The sequence below is a fragment of the Telmatherina bonti genome (genome assembly GCF_933228915.1).
Source record: "Telmatherina bonti genome assembly, chromosome: 7".
Classification (NCBI taxonomy): domain Eukaryota; kingdom Metazoa; phylum Chordata; class Actinopteri; order Atheriniformes; family Telmatherinidae; genus Telmatherina; species Telmatherina bonti.
The window spans coordinates 16,822,770-16,847,537 of NC_136625.1; the positions used below are offsets into that span (position 1 = coordinate 16,822,770).

At 39.1% G+C, this 24,768-nt stretch overlaps 2 protein-coding genes across 3 annotated transcripts; one reads left to right on the forward strand and one right to left on the reverse strand.

The window, feature by feature from the left end:
* Positions 1-2,997: 2,997 nt before the first annotated feature.
* Positions 2,998-7,636, forward strand: loxl5b (lysyl oxidase-like 5b; the record flags this gene model as incomplete). The annotated part of the gene is made up of 7 exons (XM_079244310.1): positions 2,998-3,847; positions 5,040-5,148; positions 5,568-5,705; positions 5,936-6,092; positions 6,832-6,927; positions 7,036-7,151; positions 7,515-7,636. The coding sequence occupies 7 exons, from the start codon at positions 2,998-3,000 to the stop codon at positions 7,519-7,521; spliced, it is 1,473 nt and encodes a 490-aa protein (XP_079100436.1). The 3' UTR covers positions 7,522-7,636.
* A 9,249-nt stretch (positions 7,637-16,885) lies between these two features.
* On the reverse strand, positions 16,886-23,837 carry LOC306758848 (uncharacterized protein). Of its 2 annotated transcripts, none has more exons than XM_079244265.1 (3): positions 22,552-23,837; positions 20,844-21,490; positions 16,886-17,394 (listed from the first exon to the last, which is right to left on the reverse strand). In XM_079244265.1, exons 1-2 carry the CDS (start codon positions 23,548-23,550, stop codon positions 20,948-20,950), a joined length of 1,542 nt encoding a protein of 513 aa, XP_079100391.1. In that variant the 5' UTR covers positions 23,551-23,837; the 3' UTR covers positions 16,886-17,394; positions 20,844-20,947. The 2 variants fall into 2 exon arrangements, with proteins under 2 accessions (XP_079100391.1, XP_079100390.1); XM_079244264.1 differs by having other exon boundaries at positions 16,886-17,397.
* Positions 23,838-24,768: the final 931 nt, after the last annotated feature.

A 24,768-nucleotide genomic window follows, 5' to 3' on the forward strand; every position in this document is an offset into this window, starting at 1 on the left:
GTTGAATATCCTATTTTCATTTCAAACAATAACAATCTAAAACACAGCTTTTATGCCACTCAAATTATTTGCTATGAAGGAGGCAATAAATAAATATTATACCTCTTGAATTTATTGAATTCAATATCAAACTAAATAAACGAACAAAAATATAAAGTGATATTATCTGTGTTATTGACGAGTGCAGTATATTTTATATTAGCTATTAGGTTGCAGGATTTGGACCAGGAAGTTAACACTCAACTTTAGATTATTTATAGTAGATAAAACTTAATCAGCACAGTATCTCCAAACAGTTTTTTTAAACCAGACACTTCAGTGCATGTATGTGCTTTACACTGTCTTTCCAGCTAATCAAGATACACTCTCAGACAAAGACTCTCAACTTGGACATGGGACGGTATTGATAGCAGAGACTGAATTTATGGTCCCTGTAAATTATTTTTCAATTGATAACATATTAAAAACCCTCAACACCAATTTGACACAGGCTGATAAATGAAAACGTGAGGATGGACTTAGGTGCATGTTGCTCAAAGCTGAAACATGAGCAGAGCTGCCGAAGATGATACCGGCAATGGTTAGTCAGATATAAACAAGATGTGCACCGCTAAAAACCCAATGATCTGCATGATGATCTGTTTGTCTAAGCAGTAAAATTCAATTTTTCATTCTATTTTTATTCCATTTAAACAATAAAAACATATGTATATATAGTGTACATGAATGCTCTATACAAAATATCCACGCAACAGCAGAGTTTCATTATGTTCATTTCTTTTGCCAAACAGTTTTCCAGCATCTCACCTGTGTTGCCTCCCCAAGATCTGTGGTAAACCCTCTGGATCTATCATTTTATTCCTCAGAGTGGCAGTGTGAGGCCTCAGGGGAAGACAACAGGTATATTCCAAGTAGGGGAAGTTTCTCGCAGTAAAACCATTTAAAGACCATCATCTTCGTTAAATCTCACAAGAAGCAAAGCTGTGAGCAGCCCTGGATACCTAGATTCATGGGATAAGATATATTCAAAGCGTAAAAGAATTAGTTTTTCACTCAGGGAATGATCTGCTGCTGCAGCTGTAGGTGTACCATGAAAATAACAGAAACTCTTTGTTTTATTTCCAAGCACTCCTAAGTTACAGTAAAAGTCTTTTTTTTTTTTTTTTTTTTTTGTGGCAACACTTGTTGTGATTTGTTTACTTTCAGGTAAGACACAAAAAAAAGGCTTAATTCAACTTCAATACTTACTGGCTATATTTTGTGGGTTACATGTCCTGCTTGGTAGTCTTGTGCCAAACCAGTGCTGAAGATCTGTGCCTCTTATAAATCAGGATCGTTGCAGACAGCAGGCAGGGCGGTGCTGGATTTTGGTTTCTTTGGCTAAGAATAGAACATCACACCATCCCAATTCCCTATTTGGCAGAAGAAACAGACTATATGACATCTGAGAAGTGATTAAAAGAAAGTCTCTTCATCACTGTGTCCTAAACTGTTCATGACCTGTATCATATATGTTTCATAACAGAAAAATGGTTAGTGGTAATGAATATTTCTTCTAGAAAAGGCTGTAAGATAAATGTGAAAATGCAGAAAAAAGACATTTTAACACCTATATCTGTTTAAAATTACAAAGAAAGCTACTTTGTATAAAGTTATGAAGGCACAATGAAGGACCAAAAAGCTACACAGTTAGACTTAAATATTAATAAATTCCTGGTTAGTCTGAATACTACCTTTTATGGCCTAATTGAACTGATAACTCCATGTTATAAATTTATCTTTATTTCTTTGTGCTATTTGGGTCGTGACACCCAGCTGCTGAAAAATCAACATTCGGTTCTTTGAAGCCCTCAGGATGTGTTGTATCAAAAATAGACAAACTATGTATTGAAAATAATTGCATGCACTTCCAAACTGTGAAAACCGTTACCGGTGACTGTTTCCCTTTTTTTGCCCCTGAAATCATGAAAAGAATTTTGTTTTCTTTCATAGGTCTATTTATCCATTTAAATTTTTTCTGTATTTCTTGATTTAAAAGGGTTTAAAACCTCTAATTTTGCACTTGTATAAAAACCATCCCAATTAGAAAAAAAAAAGAAAAAACACCTGGGAGCAGTATGATTTGATCTTTTAGGTATGACATGACAAGAATATATACATATGAAACTAATACAAACTTTGACAACAAATAAAAATAAAGACCAGCTTCGCTGTCTGATGTTGGGTAACATGAAACCAAACAAAAGATGATGTCCCAAAGATTTCTTAGGAAGTAATAAATGATGAGCATTAAGAATGAAGTGAAACTGAGTTCGTAGCTTGTAGATTCAGAGCGCCGCCTCGTGGTGAAAGTCTCTAACTGTGAAACCATGCAGCTCATCCTTTCCCAAGTTTTTGCCCAGGGTGGGAATATTTGATCAGAAATCACTCGCTGACGTTTTAAATTTACAATGTAAGGCTGAAATGTACAATTAAATTAAATTAAATTAAATTAAATTAAATTAAATATTTATTCGTTGTTAATTCTGTAGTTAAAGACAGTGATCTATTAGTTTTTCCAATAGTTTTTATTATCATTATAATTTTTTTTTTTCAAATGCCAACTATTACAACCTGATTTTTCTTTTGAGCATATTAACACTGTGTGGTAACACATGGATGACTTCAGTTTTCACCCGTGTGTAAAGTTTACTCAGCAAACGCCCCTTGTGTAACCAATCTTAACCATGGCAAGGAATGGGTTAAATTTTCTTTCTAGAAGTTTGACTTTAGGAAAGTAACTGGGTTGAATTCGATAAATGAACAGAAAAAAGACAGTTTCAGCCCTCCTCTCCCTTCCAGCTGTCAGCCCTCCTGAGAAGTGGCATGTCCTTGTAGTTGGAACTGAAAGCGCATCCTTTTTCATTTGCTTCTAAAAGCACATCCACGTTTGTCCGCGTGATTTAGGCATTCGTGATTGACAGTGAGGATTTCTTTTCTTTTTTCAGGTTTGTTGTCATGGCAAAATGGTTACTTATGTTTTTGTACTTTTTACAAGGAATATTTCCCCTCATCTTTGGGCAGCAGCGCACAGCTGGCCCCTGGCGACATCGCATTCAGTGGGAGAACAACGGACAGGTTTACAGCTTATTGAGCACTGGATCAGAGTACCAGGCCCCGGTTCAGTCCAGAAGCCAGTCGAGGATGAGCAGTAGGAGGGATGGCACCATTAGTCATATGCCGGGAGTGCTTGGAAGAGCCAGAGAAGCTGAGTCCAGTCACATTACAACGGATCAACGAGTAGAGCAACCATCCCTTGCAGCTGGACGCAATATTAGACAATATGTATCTGTTATTAATGGTGCGGCATCAGGTGCCAGGCAGCGGCCTGAAAGCCCTTATGGCACCGGAACTGCAGGCTATACACGCGCGCAGCGCTTTGGAGCTGAATATATCAACGCGTCTTCACCAGGGAGATCACCAAACTTTGTTATGAGGAGAGAAGGGGTGGATAATACTGCGCTTTACACCAGAGGAGGTGATCCAGGCCCCGGTGCGCAAAACCAGCAATTACGCGCAGCATTGCCTGTCTCCAGGCAACGGGCGCACACGGATCATTCCAACGCGGTGCATCCCTCAGGTCTGGAGAGTGAGTCGGAGTCTCCGGCACTGTTTCCCGCAGAAAGTGAGAATGTTTCAAACGAGGCCACTGCCAATGGAGATGGCATGGTTAACGACGACCCTCGAAACCCACTAAAAAACCACAGGAACTCGGTTTTCTACAACATGAATCCCACAAGAGGCAGGTCAGTGGCCCGCCCGCACCGTCTGCCTGGCACAGGGTACGGAACAAGATATTTCCAAAATGGTGAGTCACGTGTTGGCCTGTACTCCTAAACCAGTCTGACCAAATAAAAGAAGATCACAATAACAATAAACCAGCTACTTTGGATTAAGTTCATTTCGGAATTGTCATTTTCATCCGGAATTAGGTGTTTAAAAATGTAATTTTAAAACTTTTTGAAAAAGAATTTAACTTATATTCTGAATTCAGAGGGAATTAAAACCCTGCAAACGTGGATAGTGTGTTAAACCTGCCAAAAAAAAAACATTGTTGGAGTTTCCATATTAACACTCATACCACCGTAAAATTTATTCCTGAACATCTTCAAAATAATGAACCTTTTTCATGAAGCCAACAGAGCAGTTGGTGGTATCCAGTGATGAACTTACATATTTCAGCCAATTAGACTCCCCTCAGCAACCCTGCTATGGTGTTGACTGAAATCAACAAGTTGCTCTAAGAGTGGATATCTGGTTTGTCTTTCTGGGCTACTGTAGTAACATAAAGGGTACCACAAGGTGGACTGTGAGAGAGTGAGCCTCCACTAAGCTACTTGCTGAAATTCATTCATTCATTATCCTAACCGCTTAGTCCTATGAAGGGTCGAAGGAAAGCTGGAGCCTATCCCAGCAGGGCGAAAGGCGGCGTACACCCAGGACAGCTCGCCAGTCCATCACAGGGCTATTTGTAGAAATATGTAATCTAAATATAGAAAACACTAGCATTTTTTCCAATCTGGAAATAATTGACTACTGAGAATAAAAAGGCATCATTCATTCATTCATTCATTCATTCATTCATTCATTCAGAGCAAACTTAACTGTGCTCTGATGTTTAACTTGTAATAAGAGCCACGACAATGCACCTCTGTGGAAACAGAGATGAGATTGCATGAAGATTAGTGAACCAGTGAATATACATAATAAGATAAGTTTAATTAATATAATTTAATGAAAGTCAGCTCACTATGTGATTCTTTGACAGGTGGCACATCCATTTACATAAAAGAACATTTTAAATGTTACTTTTTTTTATGAAAACACAGAATGACACCTTCATACTTTAAAATTTCTTTATATCAGTCGACAAACACACAAACTTTCTTATATCAGTGTTAGAGAATGATTGCTACAATAAACTGTTCACAGAATGATATCCTTGAAGTTCTCAAAAAAAAAAAAAAAACCTCGATTGTCCCTTAAATCCCCTCCTCCAGGACTACCAGACCTTGTGCCAGACCCATATGCCATCCAAGCAGGTGCTTACATCCAACGCATGCAGATGTATGCGCTCCGCTGTGCAGCTGAGGAGAACTGTCTGGCCAGGTAATCTGTGGTGCCAAAAGGGATTCAGGTGTTTTGTATGTGTATAGTAGCAAAAAGACTGTGATCCAGACATAGAAGTATTTATAAAGACTATTTTCTTGCCAGTTCCTCATTGATGGTTAATTTTAGACCCTCTTGGTTTTAAACTGTTTTGAGATTGCACTCAGAAATGTCAGCAGAAGTTGTCAATATGTTAGGATAACTATTGTGTTACTGTTTTACCATGGCATGGAGAAGTGATCCGCCAACGTAATGTCCTGCCAAGACATAAATGTTCTGGGTTGGTTTTCCCAAAAGCATTATGTTCAGTAGAACAAAACATCTGCGCTCTGTTACTTTTAAGAAAACTAGACTTGGGAGCTGAGCCAGTGGCACTTTCCAGTGCAGCTTATCCCTGTTTCCCCTGTGATCCATCCAAGGTCGGCTTATGCACCCACAGTGCGAGACATCGACTTCAGAGTCCTGCTGCGATTTCCACAGAAAGTGAAGAACCAAGGAACTGCTGACTTCCTCCCGTTCAAGCCCAGATATCAGTGGGACTGGCACAGCTGTCACCAGTGAGTTAACTCGGTCTAAAATTGACAAGAAAATAACTTCACATTTTTCAAACTGTGAGTGCAAATCTGAGTGCGGCTCCACTCAGATCTGAAAAGAGCGAACAACACCTTCAGACCATGAAAATTCATTCATAACAATACAACTGTGGCCCTAAAGGCATTGTTGAACTCAGAAATAATTAATAAATAAAGTTATATTCTCTTCTTTTCCATATATTTTCTATCATCAGGCACTACCACAGTATGGATGCCTTCAGTAACTACGACCTGCTGGACATCGTCACTGGTCGGAAAGTTGCTGAGGGACATAAGGCCAGTTTCTGTCTAGAGGATACAGGCTGTGACCCTGGATTCAGGCGGCGCTACGCTTGTACATCCCATACACAGGTGACAACAAAAACAAATTGTGTGTGTACTGTTCTGGTCTTTATACCCAGAGGAAAAGCTTGACACTATGTATTCAGTTGAAGTGATCAAAAATCAGCATCTGGTTCTGGATGTTATTTCTCTGCAGATTCTGTCCATCCTTAAAAAAGAAAACATTGTGGTCTGTTTGCTGTTAATATTTTTGCTCATGTTCTTGTTTGCTTTCTTTTTGGATTCAGCAGGCTTTACTGTGTCTCAGATGTTTTTCCAGACATTATGGATTTAAATGGTCTTTTCATAATCCCATCTTTTGATACTGTCTGCCATCAGTACAGAACCAGTCAAGAGACAAACCAACACTCTTTTAGATTATCAAGTTTTTGATTAAGTAGTAGTATATCAGCTAAGAAATAAAGATAAGATGCCCTGCAGTCAGTTCTGGAATGCATAGGAACTTTAATGTCCTCTCGAAATGTTTTGTTTTTCTTTTTAGTAATGTTTTTGTCGTTTAAACTCTGGTTTAAGAAGAAAAACAACGTCCTGAGGACACATCAGTATTTATTGGATCTGTTGTCTGGACTCTTTGATTCAGGCTTTGTGCCACTTAGTATTGGTATCATATAACAACTCTGCTTCCAAGAACTGTTTGTATAACTTCAAATCAAATCTGCTTCATTTGTTGTACTTGCAGGAAAATACTAGTCAGAAGTCATGAGTCATCATGTTAAAGAGCACTGTGTGGGTTGGGATGTGTTTTCAGGGACTGAGCCCAGGATGCCATGACACCTATGCTGCCAACATCGACTGTCAGTGGATTGACATCACTAATGTGCCTCCAGGAAATTATATCTTGAAGGTAACAGGAGCCAAATAATTTCTGTTTTACCTGCTCAATAAAGGACCTACAAAAAAAAAAAAAAAGCTTGTGTGCAGAGCCAATAAGATTTTGTTTTTGTTTTTTCAGGTTACAGTCAATCCAAATTTCCACATCCTGGAGTTAGACTTTACCAACAACATTGTGAGATGTGATATAATATACACAGGAATCTACGTTCAGACACGCAACTGTCGAGTAACAAGGTGAGTTTCTGTGCAAAAAAGTTTCAGGATCTACTTCATTTTCATTTTAACTACAGTGTATGGTAGCTGAATTTACTGTATCTAACTTTGATTAATGAAAAATGAAAATGCAATAATTCTACTGTTCCATTTACTGTGGGATGAAAAAGTGAAATGTTTAGTAAACAAAAAGAAAAAATGTCATTTTAGCTCCTGAATCAGCCTTATGTTATTTTTTGTTCTTGTAATAGCAATGTAAAATGTAAAAAAAAAAAAAAAAAAAAAAAATTAGCCTGATAACAGCATACAAATGCAAGATGGAGTGTATATTATGTAAATGTATGTGTTTTTATACCTTTTTTTTTTTTTTTTTTGCATTTTTAGGGGTTGAAATCTTCATTTCCTGTACCATCTGCAAGAGTATTACAGCAAACGTTCTCCACCTGCACGGATATGAAAACACAAACAAAGAGTGAAGTAGTTTATGTTTGCAGTACAAGTGTGTTTTTCTGCTATTAAGGTTCAAGTCACATTTACTGGTAATAAATGCAAATTTGGTGTAAAACAACTTTGTAAATGAAATGAGTAATTACTTTAATAACTTGATTATGTATTTCTGCAAATGTGCTATGATTAATTACAAATTATTAGCAAATATGAATATCGTCACTGTTGTTGCTTTGGTGTTGGCTTAAGATGTGTGAAATGTTGCCATTGTCCCGCTCTGTGTCCCTGTTATGTGCTCTCCATTCGTGTTACAGTTTTATTTAAAGGATATTCTATATTTTTATTGTTGTCAACAAATCTCATGAAAACATTAAACAAAAGGTTGTTTTTCTCTGATTATATCCACTACGGTGTGGTTCCTAAAGGGTGAAGCTGTCATGAAAGATTTTTGCATCATCAGCATAAATCTAGACGCACCATCATCAGTGGGACATTGTGCAGTCTGAACGCATCATTAGTAAAAATTCAGTGCATTCCTACCAGATTATAAGTATAAGACATTCTTCCTCTCAAAATAGGCACCATGGGATGTTTGTCTACGCATGCATGAAGAAACAACATTATTCGTTCATTCATCCATCCATCCATTCATTCATTATCCGAACCGCCTAATCTGATGAAGGGTCATGGGGAAGCTGGAGACAATCCCAGTAGTCTTTGAGCGAAAGGCGGGGTACATCCTGGATGGCTCACCAGTCCATCGCAGGATAATAACATTAATCATATTCAAATCATTTCCAGTTTTAGTGGCAACGAGAGCAGCTGCATGAAATGCGAAACAAAACATGTTCATGTTTTCGTCCTAGAACACCGAAACCGTGTGCAGTAGATCAGTAAAATGTTTAATTTACAAAATGTAGAAAAATTTTACTTCATATTAGGCTGAGACATGGTGAGATTCTGCTATCATACCTCAGATAACACTGTGATAATGTCAACACTATACCCTTAAACCTGACAGGAACACAACTACATCTTTCCATCAGTGCGTGTAGTTTTATGATTAAAGGTTTGGTTTATAAAAGACAGCTTGGATATAGGTGTAACCACTGGTAGATAATTACTGAGAGCAACGCGTTCACACAGGCACACACATGAAGGTATCACTGCATGCAGACAGGTGGCATCATGTTGCTCATAAATGTCCTACATTTCATTAACAACAATAAATTAAAGAAGAGCAATTTATCCGAAACAAAAACTTAATTTTTTTTCCCTTAGATGGCTGCTCTTTATCCTTCCATAGCTTATAGCTTGAACCAGAGGTGATGAAGGGCTGTTCTAACTTTTTGTTGCGTTTCCATCTAATTTAACCAACATATTGTCCAACAAGGTGATGGAGATGTTGTGGGGAAAAAAACATGCATTTTAGCTCCAACAATGGATATTTACTTATCCTGATGAAGTCATTTTGATTTCCAACCCTTTCCAAGTAATGTTACCCAAAATCCCAAATCCAAATCCGTTTTTTTGTGAAATATGTCATTGACTTAACATGACATTGATCTGGCACATACATTTTTTGTATCTGGGTGTCGAACTGCTGCCTGTGGATAAAAGCATTCCTTTTAGGAGGTCTTTGAGGCTTGTTAAGGGGAAATCATAGGAATTCATTCTGATTAGGTAACATTGAAGGTAGTAATTTTTTGTCTGATCCCTGCAGGGGGCAGTAGCTAGGAAGATGCCCGAAAGCAGGGGTGCCCGGGTTTTTGTCTTTGAGATCTACCATCCAGCAACTTTCAGATGCGAACCTTGTCCAACACGCCTGACTCAAATGAATGTCTCATTACCATGCATCTGCAGAGCTGAATGACGTGCAGAGGAGGGAATTCAGCTATGTGCTTCAGGTGTGTTGGAGAAGGGATGCATCTAAAAGTTGTAAGATGGTAGATCTCGAGGACTTGGGCACCTCTGCCCTAAAGGGTCATATTTACTGTAAGGTTAAAACAATTTTTTCTAATGTTTGGTTATTTCATGCACTGTAAGTTTAACAGACTTATTCATTTGCATTATTTGTAGTTTACTTACATTATTCTGGTTTCACTCTTAACCTGGGGATAGCAAAGTTATTTTAAATTAACAAATAAAAAAGAAAGCTAAATGTTTATTTACTTATGTTTCTATCATGTTAAACAAAGGTACAAAAGTGTGGAAAAACTGCAATATTCCATCACGAAATATTTTAAAACTGTAGCTTTCTTACCTTCACCCCAGTTAAAATAGTACAAAATTGAGATTTCATGATTATTACCTTTTTTTTTTCTTTTTTTTTTATCATTTAACGGCATTGTTTTTGTTTTTGTTTCTTTTCTTTTCTTTTTTTTAATTCATGACATCTTGACAATTTAAGCACACTTGGCATGCTGGCCCCAAGCACCCACATAGTTCACTTATGCTTTGGTTTGTCTCTGGGAAGATCTTTTACTTTAAACAGTTTTACACTGTAAATGTTGCAGGTGAGTGTATACAGCAGGAGGATGGTTTATGTGGAACCAACAACAAAGCATGAAAAAATATATTGAAGAGATGAAGCATAAAATATTTTTATAAGTTGGGTGCAGACAGGTTCGCATAAGAACTCAGAACATATATTTTTGTAGAATTCATTTCAATGTTTTTTTTTTATGAGATTGTTTACAATGACAGAATACAGAAGATTACATGTTTCAGCCTGCAGACTCTTGGTAATTTGTGAAACTTCAGTCTCATTTATGAACATTTGTTTGTGTTATTGGGTGAAATGACAATTAATGTTAAAAAAAAAAAAAAAAAAACATCTCTCATCACATTCTGGGGAGTACATGAAATTAAAGGCTATACATTATTTTTTACTTTAATGGATTTTATGAAACGCTATAGCTTAAACTTTTGCTGTTTTTATCCAAATATTTTTTGTTTGCATGCTTGAATTTTATTACAAAAAATGTGTCACACCCCACTGCAAGATAAAAAAAAATTGTTATTTTGTCCCTCTGCTGATGAATGGAGGAGCCTAGGTTTGAGGGATGTGATTGAGCAGTTTGTGGCCTCAGAAACAAACAGGCCTGCAGGGTAGATCTGGTGGCATGTTTGCTGACAGACCCCTGTGAAGACACAACCTGCAGGATCTTGTACATCCCTGCCACATCTACTAAAACATGTCCAGAAAGCAATGAATGGAAGCCTTTTCCTACTGTGTTCATTGCTGCATGTTGAAAATAGGTTTTGTCAGCTGCTGTAAGAGACTCAGAATTCATCACATCTTGTCTTGATCCACTCTCACCAGGGATCCTCCCAGACACAGTCCTTTTAATAGCACTGGGATGTTTATCTGCTCAAGAGAATTAATGACACTGATGAAGACTATATCTCTCACAAAAGCAGTTTTACCAAGAGCAAATGTGTTTCTGCTACAAGCATTAGATAGTTTTAAATACCAAATGAACGGCAAGGGATATATAAACTAGGGTGAATCATATACATTCAGTCGTGCTTTGTCTGATCCAAAGATTACCCTTGAAAAGAATCACTGTTTAAGACAAGTCCTATACTGTATAAGGTGAAGTGGTTTTGAATGATGTACTGGAAAACATGTTCCAGACAATGTATGCACTGTTAAATGCACAGATGGTGGGTATTTATAACAACACCGAGTTCAGCCTCAGCTTAAGAAACCAGTGAACCGAGTAGATTAAGTACAAATGAAATGGTTTGGGCGTTGCTAAGGTGCTTCTCTGCCAGGATAGATTGTGTATGTTTTTGAATATGTCTGGAAAATTCCACTTACTTCCACTTAGCTGACTTGATTTCTGTCTGTCTTGGAGGTCCTGAAATGCATTTTACAGCCAATGGCTCTTTGCAAAGAACTTCTCTACTGTAGGTTTAGTCTTGTTCTACTGTCGCACAAAATTATCATGCTAGGAGCTCTGCAAGTACATGTGTTACAGCCTGAATCATAGATACTCTATCGTCAACCTTAGTTTAAGTTTAACAATCGTGTCAGATTGGAGAAACTGCATTTCTAAGCTGAAGATGACAATAAAGGTTGTAGTTGTTATGAGCTGTCAAAATTAATCTCCAGCAGGAGCGTCTATAATTTTATTGCTAGAAAATCAATAGGAGTCGTCATCATGTAATGTTACAAGAGAAAAAATTTCTGGTATCCATGATTTTTGTCATAAAATATTTAAATTTTTTCACTACTCCATCAATTATAATTTGAAATATTTCACCAGATGAGAATCAAAACATGGTTTAAGGTGCAATACCTGTCAAGATACTAGAAAATGTCAACTCATGGTGGATGCAGAAGGGAAACAAAACAAAAATGTTTTGTTTTGTTTTGTTTTTTGTCCTTTATTATCATTTCCCATAAGTTATAAATCCAACATCACAGATGTATTAGTTATAGTTATAGTTATAGTTATAGCTATAGTTATAGTTATTATAGTTTTTAGAAAGTGTATCAAGTGTCGCAGTTTATAACTTTCAGTCAGATCACTGGTGATTGGACATTGACAATTTAACCGAGTTAGATTTTACCAGTGTCTTTATGCTCGTAACCCCTTTTGGATGTGTCCGTGATCAACCTACTGTATCTTTGTGTGGTAAATTAGATTCTGGGACAAGCCAGTAGTGAACAGTCACATAAAAAATTACTTTTTTTAGAGATTAATTTTGTTGCAATGATGAAACTTGATCCTATGAACTGGCTTGATGATAATCAGCTGTTTGACTTCAGAGACGATACCCAATATTGTAGGGATTCAAGTGTGCAGCAAACATCTAGATTATGATAGTTTTAGGGCAATCCATCTTAATAAAGCTACACTTTAATATGTAGCTGAGATCATTTTTGAAACTTTATTTCTCCCACTGCGCTCCTCTTTTCCTCTCACGAGTGTTTACCGCGATAAAAACCCAAGTCTATTCAAACATGACGGGTCTGTCCTCCTCAGACTGCAAATGAAACCTTTGTCCTTCTGCATATTTATATGCAAATATCATTTGACTGTGATAAGTTTGCTGGCTGAAATGAGCAAAGTGTCACATATCATAGAAGTTACCCAACATATGAATAAATGCCAGATTACTGAATTGCAAAGTCGAATAAAGTTAATTTAAAATTTGTGTTCTGATGCAGAAAAAATGCTTGTTTGCTGTTTCTAAGACTTATTCCGTTTTTACATTTGTTAAAGGGCATATGATGCCACTGGCTGATGACTAAGATTAAACATATTGCACCAAATATAGTTTGAAAAGAAAAATAAATCAGGCTGTATTGTCTTTCCCTCTTTAGAACAACGGGTCATTCTATAGATGTCATGTTGTGGAGAAGAAATTAACTGTTTGCTCAGCTGCTGAGCCTCACACATCTGGATAGCCTCTCGTTAGTGTTACACAATCCCAAAAAAACTCTCACAAAGCCAAAGAAAAAAAAAAAAAAACACTAATACACGCATTCAGGCCTTTAGAACGCTTAATAGGACATACAGGTAGGTAAGGTGTGTAAGGAGCAGGTTCTGGCATGTCCCTGCAGCCTCCACTGAACATAATATAGCAAGGGGATACATATTCCGGGTCCAGCTGCACGTAGGTGGGCACTGTTTGGGAAAGGTTACTAAGGGCAGGTTGTATTTCCACAACGCAGGCCCACGTGAGAGCCGGCAGGGACGTAACAGTCGAACGTGCTCGGCCGAAAGAGAGCATCTTGGCAAGTTGGTTTAAGCACAGAGCAGAGAAATTCCTCAGCACCGCTGTCATCCTGCTGACATTAAGAGCAGGGTTGGGGTCAGCTGAAGACCAGCGAGGCAGTGTAGGGCAGGCTCTTTGGGTTACTTCTTTACTCGAGGTTACTTACACAACCAGCAGGTACACTGTCATAAACGAGACCGGTGAATACTACAGTATATCAAGCTCAGAGACAAAACATTGGAGTCATCTTTGAGTGGGCCTGATGATGAATTCTGTTTCCCCTTCAAGCTGGGTGGTATTGTAACTTGGGTGGTATTTGGAGGCAGGCTTACAGGATTTACAGTTGTTGATCCAAATGCTGTCTCTCGGCATTTCATCTCTTTCTTCAAGCACATGTATTATTCTTTTCCTGAAGCAATCTTTCAGGGCACTTTCTTCTTGTCATGATTGCAAGAACAAAAAGGTGAAAAACACATGTTTCATGTACAAACAAAAAATTTATTTTATAAGATCCGGGCCCTCCTATTACAATGTCTGTAGTACTAAATCAGCTGAATAAAAGTCTAACATAAGACATATTCTCTTTTTATTTTCTTTATTATTGTGCTTTTAACAAAGACATCAGTTTAAAACTAAGAAGCACCTTATAGTTAACCTGAATATAGCATTCTTTAATTTGAGACCATACTTCCCAGCATGCTCTGTGCTCAAAGAGTTAATGAAATCACTTACTTCTATTTGATATAAGGGACTTTGTAGAAGATCTTGTTTTTTAACTTGACATTTTTCATGTTTCAACTTTCAACCGTAATTTTCCTCAGAAGCTTCATCTGACAGGTGTGACTTGTTGTTTACTAGCCATTATTGCTTGGCAAGAAAATTTTGTGCTCAAACCTAAACCTAAATGTAAAACCTAAGCCTAAACCTAAATCTAAACCTAAGCCTTTACCTAAACCAAAACCAAAACCTAAACCTAAAGACTCCCAGAAATTGCAAAGCTTAAAGCAAATGTTAAATTAAATGTAATATGTAGTAACTTGCAACTGCTGTTCTATTTTACTTATTGCTTTAAAAATTTACAATTTTTTTCTTTTTGTTTTGCATTTTCAAATCTGTGTTTTTTCCCCCAAAGATATGATCGTAATCTGCACAACCCTCAAAAACCTTTGCATATGTATACCTTTTCACTGTTGAAGGTATAAACAGGTTGAAGCTCACCAACGCTTATAATGAAAGTACCTAAACACAAGGTGACATGGTCTCTTTGTGCATCCCAGTTGGTTTTTGTCTCTTTTCCTGTTCCTCATGTCATGTTTCTTCTTCTTTCTTCTTTCTTTTTCTTCTTCTTCTTCTTATTATCATCATCATCATCATCATCATCATTAGGGGGAAGGCTGTAAAATTCTAATTCATAAACCCTAAAACATCAAAATTAGGGCTGTGGTTAGCACTGTGGCCTCACAGCAAGAAGGTTGCTGGTTTGATCCTTAGCTGGGGCAAGGTTTGGTCAGTGGCCTTTCTGTGTGGAGTTTGCATGTTCTCCACATGTATGAGTGGGTTCTCTTTGGGTACTCCAGCTTCCTCCCGCCATCCAAAGACATGCATGTTAGGATAATTGGTTACTCTAAATTGCCCATAGGAGTGAGTGGTTGTTCGTCTCTCTGTGTGGCCTTGCGATGGACTGGCAAGCTGTCCAGGGTGTACCCTGCCCTTCGCCCAAAGCCAGCTGGGATAGGCTCCAGCTTCCCCGCGACCCTGAATTGGATTAAGCGGTTTAGAAAATGAATGAATAAAACATCAAAATTAGCAATGTTCTTTTTTAAAATGGACAAATACAAACAATTCCTAACTAAAGAAGAAATGAGAGAATCTGTGCTTTAAAGCTGAGTTTTAGCAGGTCCTACAAGCTCCTGTCTCCACGTGTGATGTTCAGACAGGCTGAAATAATGCTATTTTTATTTAGTATCAACAATTTCCTCATTTAAAGGTTATGTGTCTGAGTTTTAGGAGATATATTTACATCTACATCTTGTAGCTGTCTCTGAAACAAAGACTACATTTGTTGTATCTTTCCATCTAGAGCTAGGAAACAATACTCAACCAGACAAAGGACTGAAAAACTTTGAGCTTTGTCCAATGTTCAACAGTACCCTATTCACATATTGTGTTTGGTTGGATGAGACAAAATGATGGCGTTATTAAGTGTTGTTCTTGGTGTGAATCTCTGTCTGACATTCCCTGCTCACTCCTGTGTTTGCAAAAAAGCCACAGCTAACATCTCAGCCGGTGTGCCTTCTGTCTGACAAGATTCATGGACACAGTGCACAGAAAGGCTCAGACTTGGACAGCAGGCTGAGACATGACCTTTCACTAAGCCCACCGGGCTTTAGGTGTTGCAAGCATTATCTGAAATCTAAGCTTGTAGACTTGTCTGATTACAACTTGGTGTTAGAGTAAATTCCACATATCTTAACCTCAGGTGTTCGTTTTAAATGTTAGCCAGCAAGATTGTTTCATGGAAAACATTCTTTAAAATGAAACATTTACATTACAATTATAAACCTTTCCAATGACTGACAGTGTGATTGTTTTTAAGTTCACAACTATAAATAGTATTTATTGCTTAAATTGATTGTTTGCAAATAAAAATCAGCACCTTAGACTTTCCATGTCATGTTGGACCAGTGCAAAAAGCCACTGTGCTGTCCTTTTTTTCTCCTTTTTTCTCCATTTAAGCCACTGTTTGATCAAAACAGTGGCCTACAAAAACTGGTCAAAATTGAGGTTTATTTGGGAAGTTTGTTATAATCCTGTGACTCCTAATGGCTCATTTTATGTGCATCCAGGCGTGCATACTTTAACATTTAAGAAAATATGTAAAAAAAAAAATTTTTTTTAAAATAGATGAAATAACATTATAAATAAACTAAAGAAGTTTCCTGCTTTGAAGTCCAGAAGAGCCTTTTTCATTTTGCATGTTGACAAGTAATGATGGTGTTTTGCACAAGACCTCACTCATCTATCTGATGTAGGTTATCATCGTTTCATAACTTTGACTCTCAGTTGGATCCATAACACAATTACTCAGATGGACAGTTAATAATAAAGTGGCTGGGGCAGTAAACAGTTTGTGTGTGTCAACCTTCATTTGTCACCGTGCCTCTGAGGCCAGAAGGAAAAGCAGAAAGGGAAGGATGGTCTGTAAGGAAGACAGATAGAGGTGCTTCTTCTTCAAGGCAGGGTGTGCGCTCCGTTAGCTGCGAGAGCTTGTGAGAAGAGAGTGGTGAAATTCTCAGACAAGATTTAAATAAACAGAGAGACAGACGCTGGCCTGGCTGGCCACAGCAGTCCTAAAAGACCACACACTGCCACCTCTAGATCAGCTGAAGGAGATTTAAAACAATTTCCTCAGCCTCTCTCACTTTAAAGAACATATAAATCATTAACAGAGACATATTTGATAAAATGCTGGTGTCATTTCTTTATTTTAAATTCAAATGCAGAACATTCAGAAATCAATGAAGCATCTCTAAAATTATGTAACCAAGATGTCAGATTGATTTGTATGAGAAAGTGCTGGAGAGTTTGATGTATTGCAGTTCAGTCTCTGTTCTGCCTGAGCAACTTTGCTGACTGATGATTTTTTTTATGTTCTATCACTACACCCTGAAAAAGCATGTAGTCGACAGGAAAAAGAGTCTGATATTGCATGTCTTTACATTAACATGGCATAAATACTAATATAGCACACAACAGATCATATCTACATTGTAAATCTCCAAAAATAGATATAATTTGGAATGAAAAATAGGAAAAATAACTTAAATAATCATGAAAATACACATTTATGTTTCAGATGGGTGGATTTCATGTAACAGCTGTCAATTTTTTTCCTGACATCATCAGTCACATAGCCTCAGCTTAAATTCAAAGAAGTTTGACTGTCAGTCCTCCACACGTCTGTGCTCACATGACACACAGTTGCAGGTCAACTCATGGGGGAGTTTTCCCTTTGGAAATATCCCCACCTTCAGGCCGTGCTCTGTTTCCACCAGCTGACAGCTTGTCTCAGTGGCATCCGTTCCTGCTGGAAACATCACATCAGAGAGAACACAAGGGAGAAAACATGTTTTCAATTCAGAACTCAACAGCACCTTAGAAAACTCCAACCTATTCCTCCCTAATCAAACACTGAACACACAAACTGTGCTTGTTTTCAAGGATTTTGCTCTGCACAGTTCTGAAAAATGAGGCATTGTATGTCCTTGAGTCACATTGCCTGACTTGTGAGTCAGCATTCTCAATAAGGTCTTTTAAAACTTGTGTCAAAAGGTTTGTGTGTTTGCTCTTTCCATCTTTTGTTACCTTCCTAGTGTGGACATGTTTTCAAAGTGGGAGCGTTTATAGAAGATTTTTCACTGCAAGTAAAATATATTTCTAGTTTTGGTTGAAGCAAAATAAATGTCCAATAAATCACTTTTTATTGCCCCCAGGAAAGTTGCAATAGGGTACAAAACATATAGCTGATGATGAATTCAAAGTAATGTTGGATTGTTTTCATTTATTAGTTATCTAGTTATCTATTTAGCACCATGCATCATTCTGAACAATTAAAGCTTTGTTAAATACAGAACACCTCAAGATATTGTATTTTTTAACTCCACAATTACTGTTGCCAAAAGTTTTAAAAAGTGTATCATTGAATCCATTGCCATTTTGAAGAAGACAAAAAATGAAAAAGCTACCAGGAAAATATATTCAGTCTTGGCTTCATCAATCATCTCTTCCAGCAAAGCATGGCAGCTTAATTTCAGAAGTGGAAATGCCAAAAATTGAACAAAGTTTCCCTTTTAATGTTTGCTCTCTATTTTATATTAACTTGATGCAGATGAAAATCAAAATGAATTGTTTTATTTTGATTAAACATACTGGGACAAAGATGTAAAGCAAGAGAACTGACTGAACATTTTAACCCCAACATGACTGAGCGGGAATAGTAACATCATCTCGTAAGTGTAGCCAGTTAGCAAGTTATTGCATGGTTGCTGTTAGGTTGTATTGTGACAGATCCAATACCCCACTCATAATCACCACTCACAACAATGAATGCTGTTTCTCTCTCTCTCTCTCTCTCTCTCTCTCTCTCTCTCTCTCTCTCTCTCTCTCTCTCTCTCTCCCTCTCTCTCTCTCTCTCTCTCTTTCTTTCTCTCTGACCCTAATCTGACACAGATTCTTTTGAATAGACGGAAACCAGCATACAAGTACGATTCAGAATGTTTTATGTTGTCAAGGTTCCTGTAAACTGATAATTTGTGTTGTATAATTCATATTTCATATGTACATCACCAGCATCAATATCTAAATACCATCTGTGGATTAAAACAACCTTTAATAAACATGATTAAACCACAAACTAAGTGGTTATCTGAGTCACAGGATGGTAATTTCATACATCTCCAACTTAAAGTGAAAACTGTCAACTTTGAAGTAAACTTCCAATTTGTTGTTTGTTATTGATGGTTTTTCTGTTTTTCTTCTTATATGTGACCCTAATGATTTCTGCTTTTTGTTTTTTTCTTAAACTGGCTGAAGGATGTTTTTTTGAAAAGTTTTCTTTACCGGCGCATGAGCTTAATGTTTGGTTTTTCTGTCTTGGTTTTGATTGCACAGGCGTTACAGTTGCTTTTTTATCATTTGCGTGTGTGTGTGTGTGTGTGTGTGTGTGTGTGTGTCATTCTTCTCATTTCCTCTCAATCAACCTCTTTTAAGTTCAGTATTAACATCTAATTTTGTGGTAACCAAATTAAAAAAATTAAAAGTCTAAGCTTTATTCTCTTTAAATCCATTAAGCTCCCCCTTGGTTAAATAAAATAGCTGGAAACAGCAGAGCAGCCAGATCAATCTGCTTGCTATGATGCTGCACAGGACAAGTTTTAAAAGTAGAAAATGATTAAACGCTTGTTTACATCTAAATTAGGAATTTAATATGGTTATCTGTTTTCATTTTTCCTTCCTTTTGATGCACCTTACAGTTCCACTGGACTGGTAACAGCATTCAAAGATATCGATGGGATTTTTTTTTTAAACCAATAAACATAACGGTGAGGGACATCTCTCTGCAAGTAGCTTGGTTGCTAAGCAATGTCTTGTGCTGACCATTTCAACACTGAACCTGCTCTGAGTGACTAAGTTATATGATTCAAACCTTTAAAATACCAACAACATGGTAGCTTTCATGAACTTGAAAGGCCAGTCATGAGGAGAGGATGCCACACGTAGAACCTCCCCTCATTCAGATGATTAAAAATCTCACTTACATCCCCTTTGTCGAGCCGTTTTGTCTGCCTGCAAGTCTCAACCTGAAGCAGCAACCTTGAAAGCGTTTGTCTCCCTGCAGCATTATGTGAAGGTCTGCTTCTCTGAGCAGCAGTGCTTCTGTTTATAGAGACGTCACAGATATACCAAGAGTTTCTCTCACTCAGTTTTCGGCACACGGCTGAGGGGGTTTTATGATTAAAACCAGGCTGCACTTACCCAACTCAAAGAGGCCAGAAAAATAGATTGCAGTTACGCATAGTCTGCACAAGAGGGAAGTACAGAAACATGCACATCTGTCTCTGCAGCATCTGTAAAGGTGGACTTGTCAGAGGAGTGCTTAACTATATTGCATATACTGTTTAATTTTCCACCAAACAAGGCTTTTTTTTTTTTCTTTCCAGATGCCAGCTTATTATTTAGTCTACATTTTGTTTACAGCCAGTAATGATATATCTGATTGTGGCATGTGAAGAAAAGCTTAGTTCCTCCTCATCAGCTCCTACCAGTAAATTACATCAATTCTGAGTCAGGGCTATGATCATCCTGTAAATCTGATGACGCCTCTTTTGTGTCACATGATAGTAGCCAAGGAGCTGGGAAGTCTTCCTTTTCCAAAAACAACTGAACTCCTGCCAAGTCTTAGTTCCATCGAAGTTATGACTAAGTTACACTGCTAAAAAAAAAAGCCTTTTTTCAAGAATTTAATGTGCTTTCTGCTGTGAGATTTCACAGATTGAAGTAATTATAAAAGAGCTTAAATTCTGAGGCTTTCTTAGAACTTTTCAAAGCTGTGTTTTGAAATAAGTAATAACTAGCAGCATCTTATATTTTTCAACGTCAAAAATTCCTGAAATCTTACATCAGTCAGTGCAAATGTTTCACTCTGATGGCTGATTATAACCATATGTGAAGCATAATAGAGAAATAATTTCTTTCTCCACATGCCAAGACAGACACATTTTGCAGTGTGTAATCATGTGATATCAACAAAAGCAGACATTTTGCACCCTCCCCCTCTACTGCCGCCCACACACAGACACTGCACACCAACACACACACACACATACATCAAACACATCTTCTTGTAACAAAGAGGAACACTGCAATTCATTTACTGACTTTGAACTCTGCTCTGCCAGTAAACAGAGTGAACGTCATCAGCTGCAAGTACTAACAGAAAAATCAACACTGTAAAAGAAGAGGAGAAAAACTTACCGGTAGCCACCCCCCTGCCCGGTCCCTCCCTGACCTCTGATCACTGCAGCAGGGCTTCATGTTTCAGGCCCCTTATGGCACAGAGGCAGAACAACCCCCCTCCTTTACACCATGCTGGTGTTCTGACGTCCTCTCACAGGGTAGGAAGGGGTCTTCACAGGCTTGGGCGGTGGGTATGGTCCCTTCCCACACCGGCCATTTTGGGGGTAAGGTGGAGGCTTTAGGGTTCTCGGGTTGGAGGTGCTGTTCCTTACGATGACTTTAGGGTGTAGGGTTTGTCGGTTGTGTTCTGGACATGTTTTACCAGTGTGGTTGGAGTCTCTCGTGGGGCACAGATGGGGCAGATGGCCATTCACACCTGGCTTTTGGGGTTTAGCATCTTTATGGAGACTGGGTGGGGTGAAGCGGCTAGTTTTAACAACTGAAGCCATGTGGACAGGGGAGGGAGAGTTAGTTCTGAGAATGACTCTGTCTTCATCAACATGCTGAGATGCCTGAATGGAAACAGGCTTGTGATTTGGCAGATGGGATACCCTGAAATCTCCTGAATGAATTGAGTCATGAAGGTTATTGGATGGCCCCTGAGTGATGCAAGCCTCCTCATTCAGATCGATGTTGGCTGTGAGACGATCGATCTGCTCAACCACCTGAGTGATAAGACAAAAGGTGGATAGTACCAAACTTTCTACTTCATTGTCTCCACATGTCATAAACATAACATTTCCCATGTAACAACACATCCATCTATCAACCCCTTTTTTAAACCTGCTGAAGGTGTTTCAGAGCTGCAGGGAAAGAAGCTATCCCTACTGCTGTCAGGTGAATGTTAGGATACATCCTGGACAAGTTACGTAAATTAGATGAACAACAGATAAACCTTCTGGGAGACATTTTTTGTTCCTTTTCGAGATTTAGAGGATTTATTCAACCAACGTTACAGAATATTTCATTATTGAGGAAAGTTTTCAACCCAAACCCTTTGCATAAAGATGCAGATATCCCCTCTGCATCTTTATCCAGCACCCTGGCTGGAAACAACTATACTAAACTTCCAACAGTAGCTTCAGCTTGTTTGCTAAGTAAAACTTATTAAATACACATCTCTTTCGTTAAGTGGCATACATCAGTGCTCGAACTTAAAAATGTGGCATTAGTGCATCAGTTTTTCCTGCATCTCCTTTGTCTCCAAATGCCTTAATTCACAATCATCGAGATGTTTTATTCATTACAATACAACACCAGGCTTTACTTGGACGCGTTCAGCTGTGAATCAATGCTCATTTCCAGCTGCATGCAAAATGGATAATGTAAGAGCGAGGCATAATTTAGTAACCGTCTAATGCCAGGCTTTGTAATGTGCTGGCCGGAACGCTGCCAGTTATGGCAGCACTCTGCTAAAGGTCAGCCCACATCGTTCTCAGTCATTGCATCGGTAAGAGATGATGGCTGAGTCACAAACAATGCAGTCACCCTGTGTACACACACTGACACACACATGCCCTTGTGAGTATGCGCAACCTGTGTCAAACTGCTCTGCACTCTGGCTCATTTTGTCAGCTTCTGAGCTTCGTGATAATCATAACAAATGCCACAGTATCCAGGGGAGAACTGTTAAAGGCTGGGACAGCTGCAGCCGACCCAGACTTTCATGGTCAGACACGTGATTTACGTGTAAGGATTAAACATGTTTAATTATAGACCCTCCTACCTCTTTCATCTCAACGTGTACTTGCTTCAGGCCCCCCAACACGTCCTCCAGATCTGTCACCACTTGCCGGATTTGATCCCTCACTGAGTCCTGGCTCCTCCTCTGCTTTGTCACCTCCGAACCCTGGCACTGGCATTCATTGTTTATTGTCAGTTTGGAGTTTTCTGAACAGGTGATGCTGGAGGCAGGGATGCAAGACCCCTTCCTTCTACTTTGGCTCAAGTGCTTTTGTGGGACTTCAGTGGAGAAGAAACCTTTTTGAGGGTCATTGCAACCATTGGAACCTTCCTTTGATCCACCCTTCAGTCTGACTCGATCTTGATGGCTATCTCTTTCCTGCCCTCCCTCAGAGAACACAGGCTTCAGTCCACAGTGGCCATTTTGCAAATGACCCAGCTGGGGATTATGTGGTTCCAAATTATAGTCTTCAAAAGTGCATCCGCAGCCTTCCTCCTCATCCACAGAAATATACCTGACAGTCCTCCTGCGTGTGTACCCCTGACCTTTGACCTGAAGATGAGGGAGAGGGTGTGGTACCCCAGAGTGAAAGGGGTGTGAACTGGTCGTGCTGTGCACCACACAGCCACACTGTTCCCTTACAGATGAGTAGTGTCTCACCCCAGGCTCTGGTGGGTAGTTCCACTGGGCAGGGTTCAGTTCCCAGGGGCAGACTTGGCTCAAATCATTTGACTGGCTGTAAGGGCCCGGCCCTGCAAACACAGGCCTCCTCTGTGGGCTGTGATGACCACTTCTCTCAGCTCTATCCACTAGGAAAGTTCTGCCGCCTACATCTTTAACCCGAGGAGCCTGAAAGTCTGTCCTGCAGTCCAGCAATGAAGGGTCCGTCTGTCTGAATGATGCCGGTTGGCTTCCAGGCCCACGGTGATATCTGGATGTCTGATCATAGTGGATGCAGTGCTGGCAGGGACAGGAGGTGGAGGTGTTGCTGTGTTGAAGAAATCGATGTTGTCCCGTTGTTTGTGAGCCTTCTGTGTACATGTCCAAAGAAGCCCAGAGACTTGTGTAGAAAATGCCTCAGTAAACAAATGGTTTCCTCCCCTCCAACCTCTCTCCAGCCCAGTCATTCACTCGCTGTTTTCCTCATCTGCGTCTTGCCACAAGAAAACTTTTCCCCAGCTCTTTTTTTACACTCCACCCGAGACTTCTCCCTCCCTTTCCTTCCTGTCTGTTGTTTCCCTTCTTTTCTACTGTAGCTTTTAATCCTTTTCTGCGTACTTTCCTTAGACCCGCATTCTCTTACTTCTCCCAACTTTTTCTCGCTCCTTCTTCTTCTTCACCCTGTAGCCCTCTCTCCTGCACGGGGCCCCTCTCCACCTCCCTCCCTCTCTGTCTCTCTTTCTACCTCTCCCGCCTCGTTGTTCTGTCTCATTTGCTGCTGCAGGCGTCCAGTCTCTCCCTCTCTCTGTCTCTCTGGCAGTGTATTTCCCGTCTCCTCCCCTCCCCTCTCCCGCTCTCCTCTCTTTCTCCACCTCTTAACGTCTGTTGCCTCTAGTATATTCTCTCACATAGTCGGCTGTACCTGGATTTGAGTATTCCTTCCTTCCCCACCACCTGAAATCCAGCTGCTTTGTGAAGCTCCTCTGGTAAAGGACTCCATGTGGTTGCCTGTTTTCTCAGAGAGTGCATGAAAGACTCTCAGCTCCGGTGCTGAGCTCATTAGCCCAACTAAAGCCTTTGCACTCTGCAATTAAATGCTGCCTGGGATTCCTTGGTCAGACACTGAGAGAGAAGGAGAGGGGAGGGGAGGATAGAAACAGTGAGGGAGGTGGGGTTTCAAACATATATAGACAAGGGAGTAGACAGCCCTTTGAGTAAAGGAGACACAGACACTACTTTAGAAGAACAGTATTCACTTTTTTTTTTCTTTTCTCACCAATCTTTTCCCCACTCTTTGTTTTTTGTCCACTTCAGCCTGTCTCACTCTGTCATTTTCTGAATTTAAGTGACTTTACCTCAACGGCTGTGCAAAAACCTCAGTGTCCTGAAGTAAGTACAGCATTAAAGTAGTTTTAAAGGAAAGCGTGTGTCTCTCTTAAGTTCATACACAACTATTTAAACAGTATATCAGTCTATTTATTTGCTTGTCTTGTGTGTTTTCCTGCCATAGCTATATAAGTTAATCTGTGGACAAGCTAAACAAATAAAACCCAAACAAAATTAGAAAATCAGGATGAGCCACCAAGATCACGTTGCTTC

Bases quoted from the DNA above. Each gene is read 5' to 3' on its own strand.
- LOC306758848 (XM_079244265.1), bottom strand. From the start codon at position 23,550: ATGTACACAGAAGGCTCACAAACAACGGGACAACATCGATTTCTTCAA. The intron at 21,491-22,551 runs GTAGGAGGGTCT...CTTATCACTCAG, and splicing joins TACACGTTGAGATGAAAGAG to GTGGTTGAGCAGATCGATCG.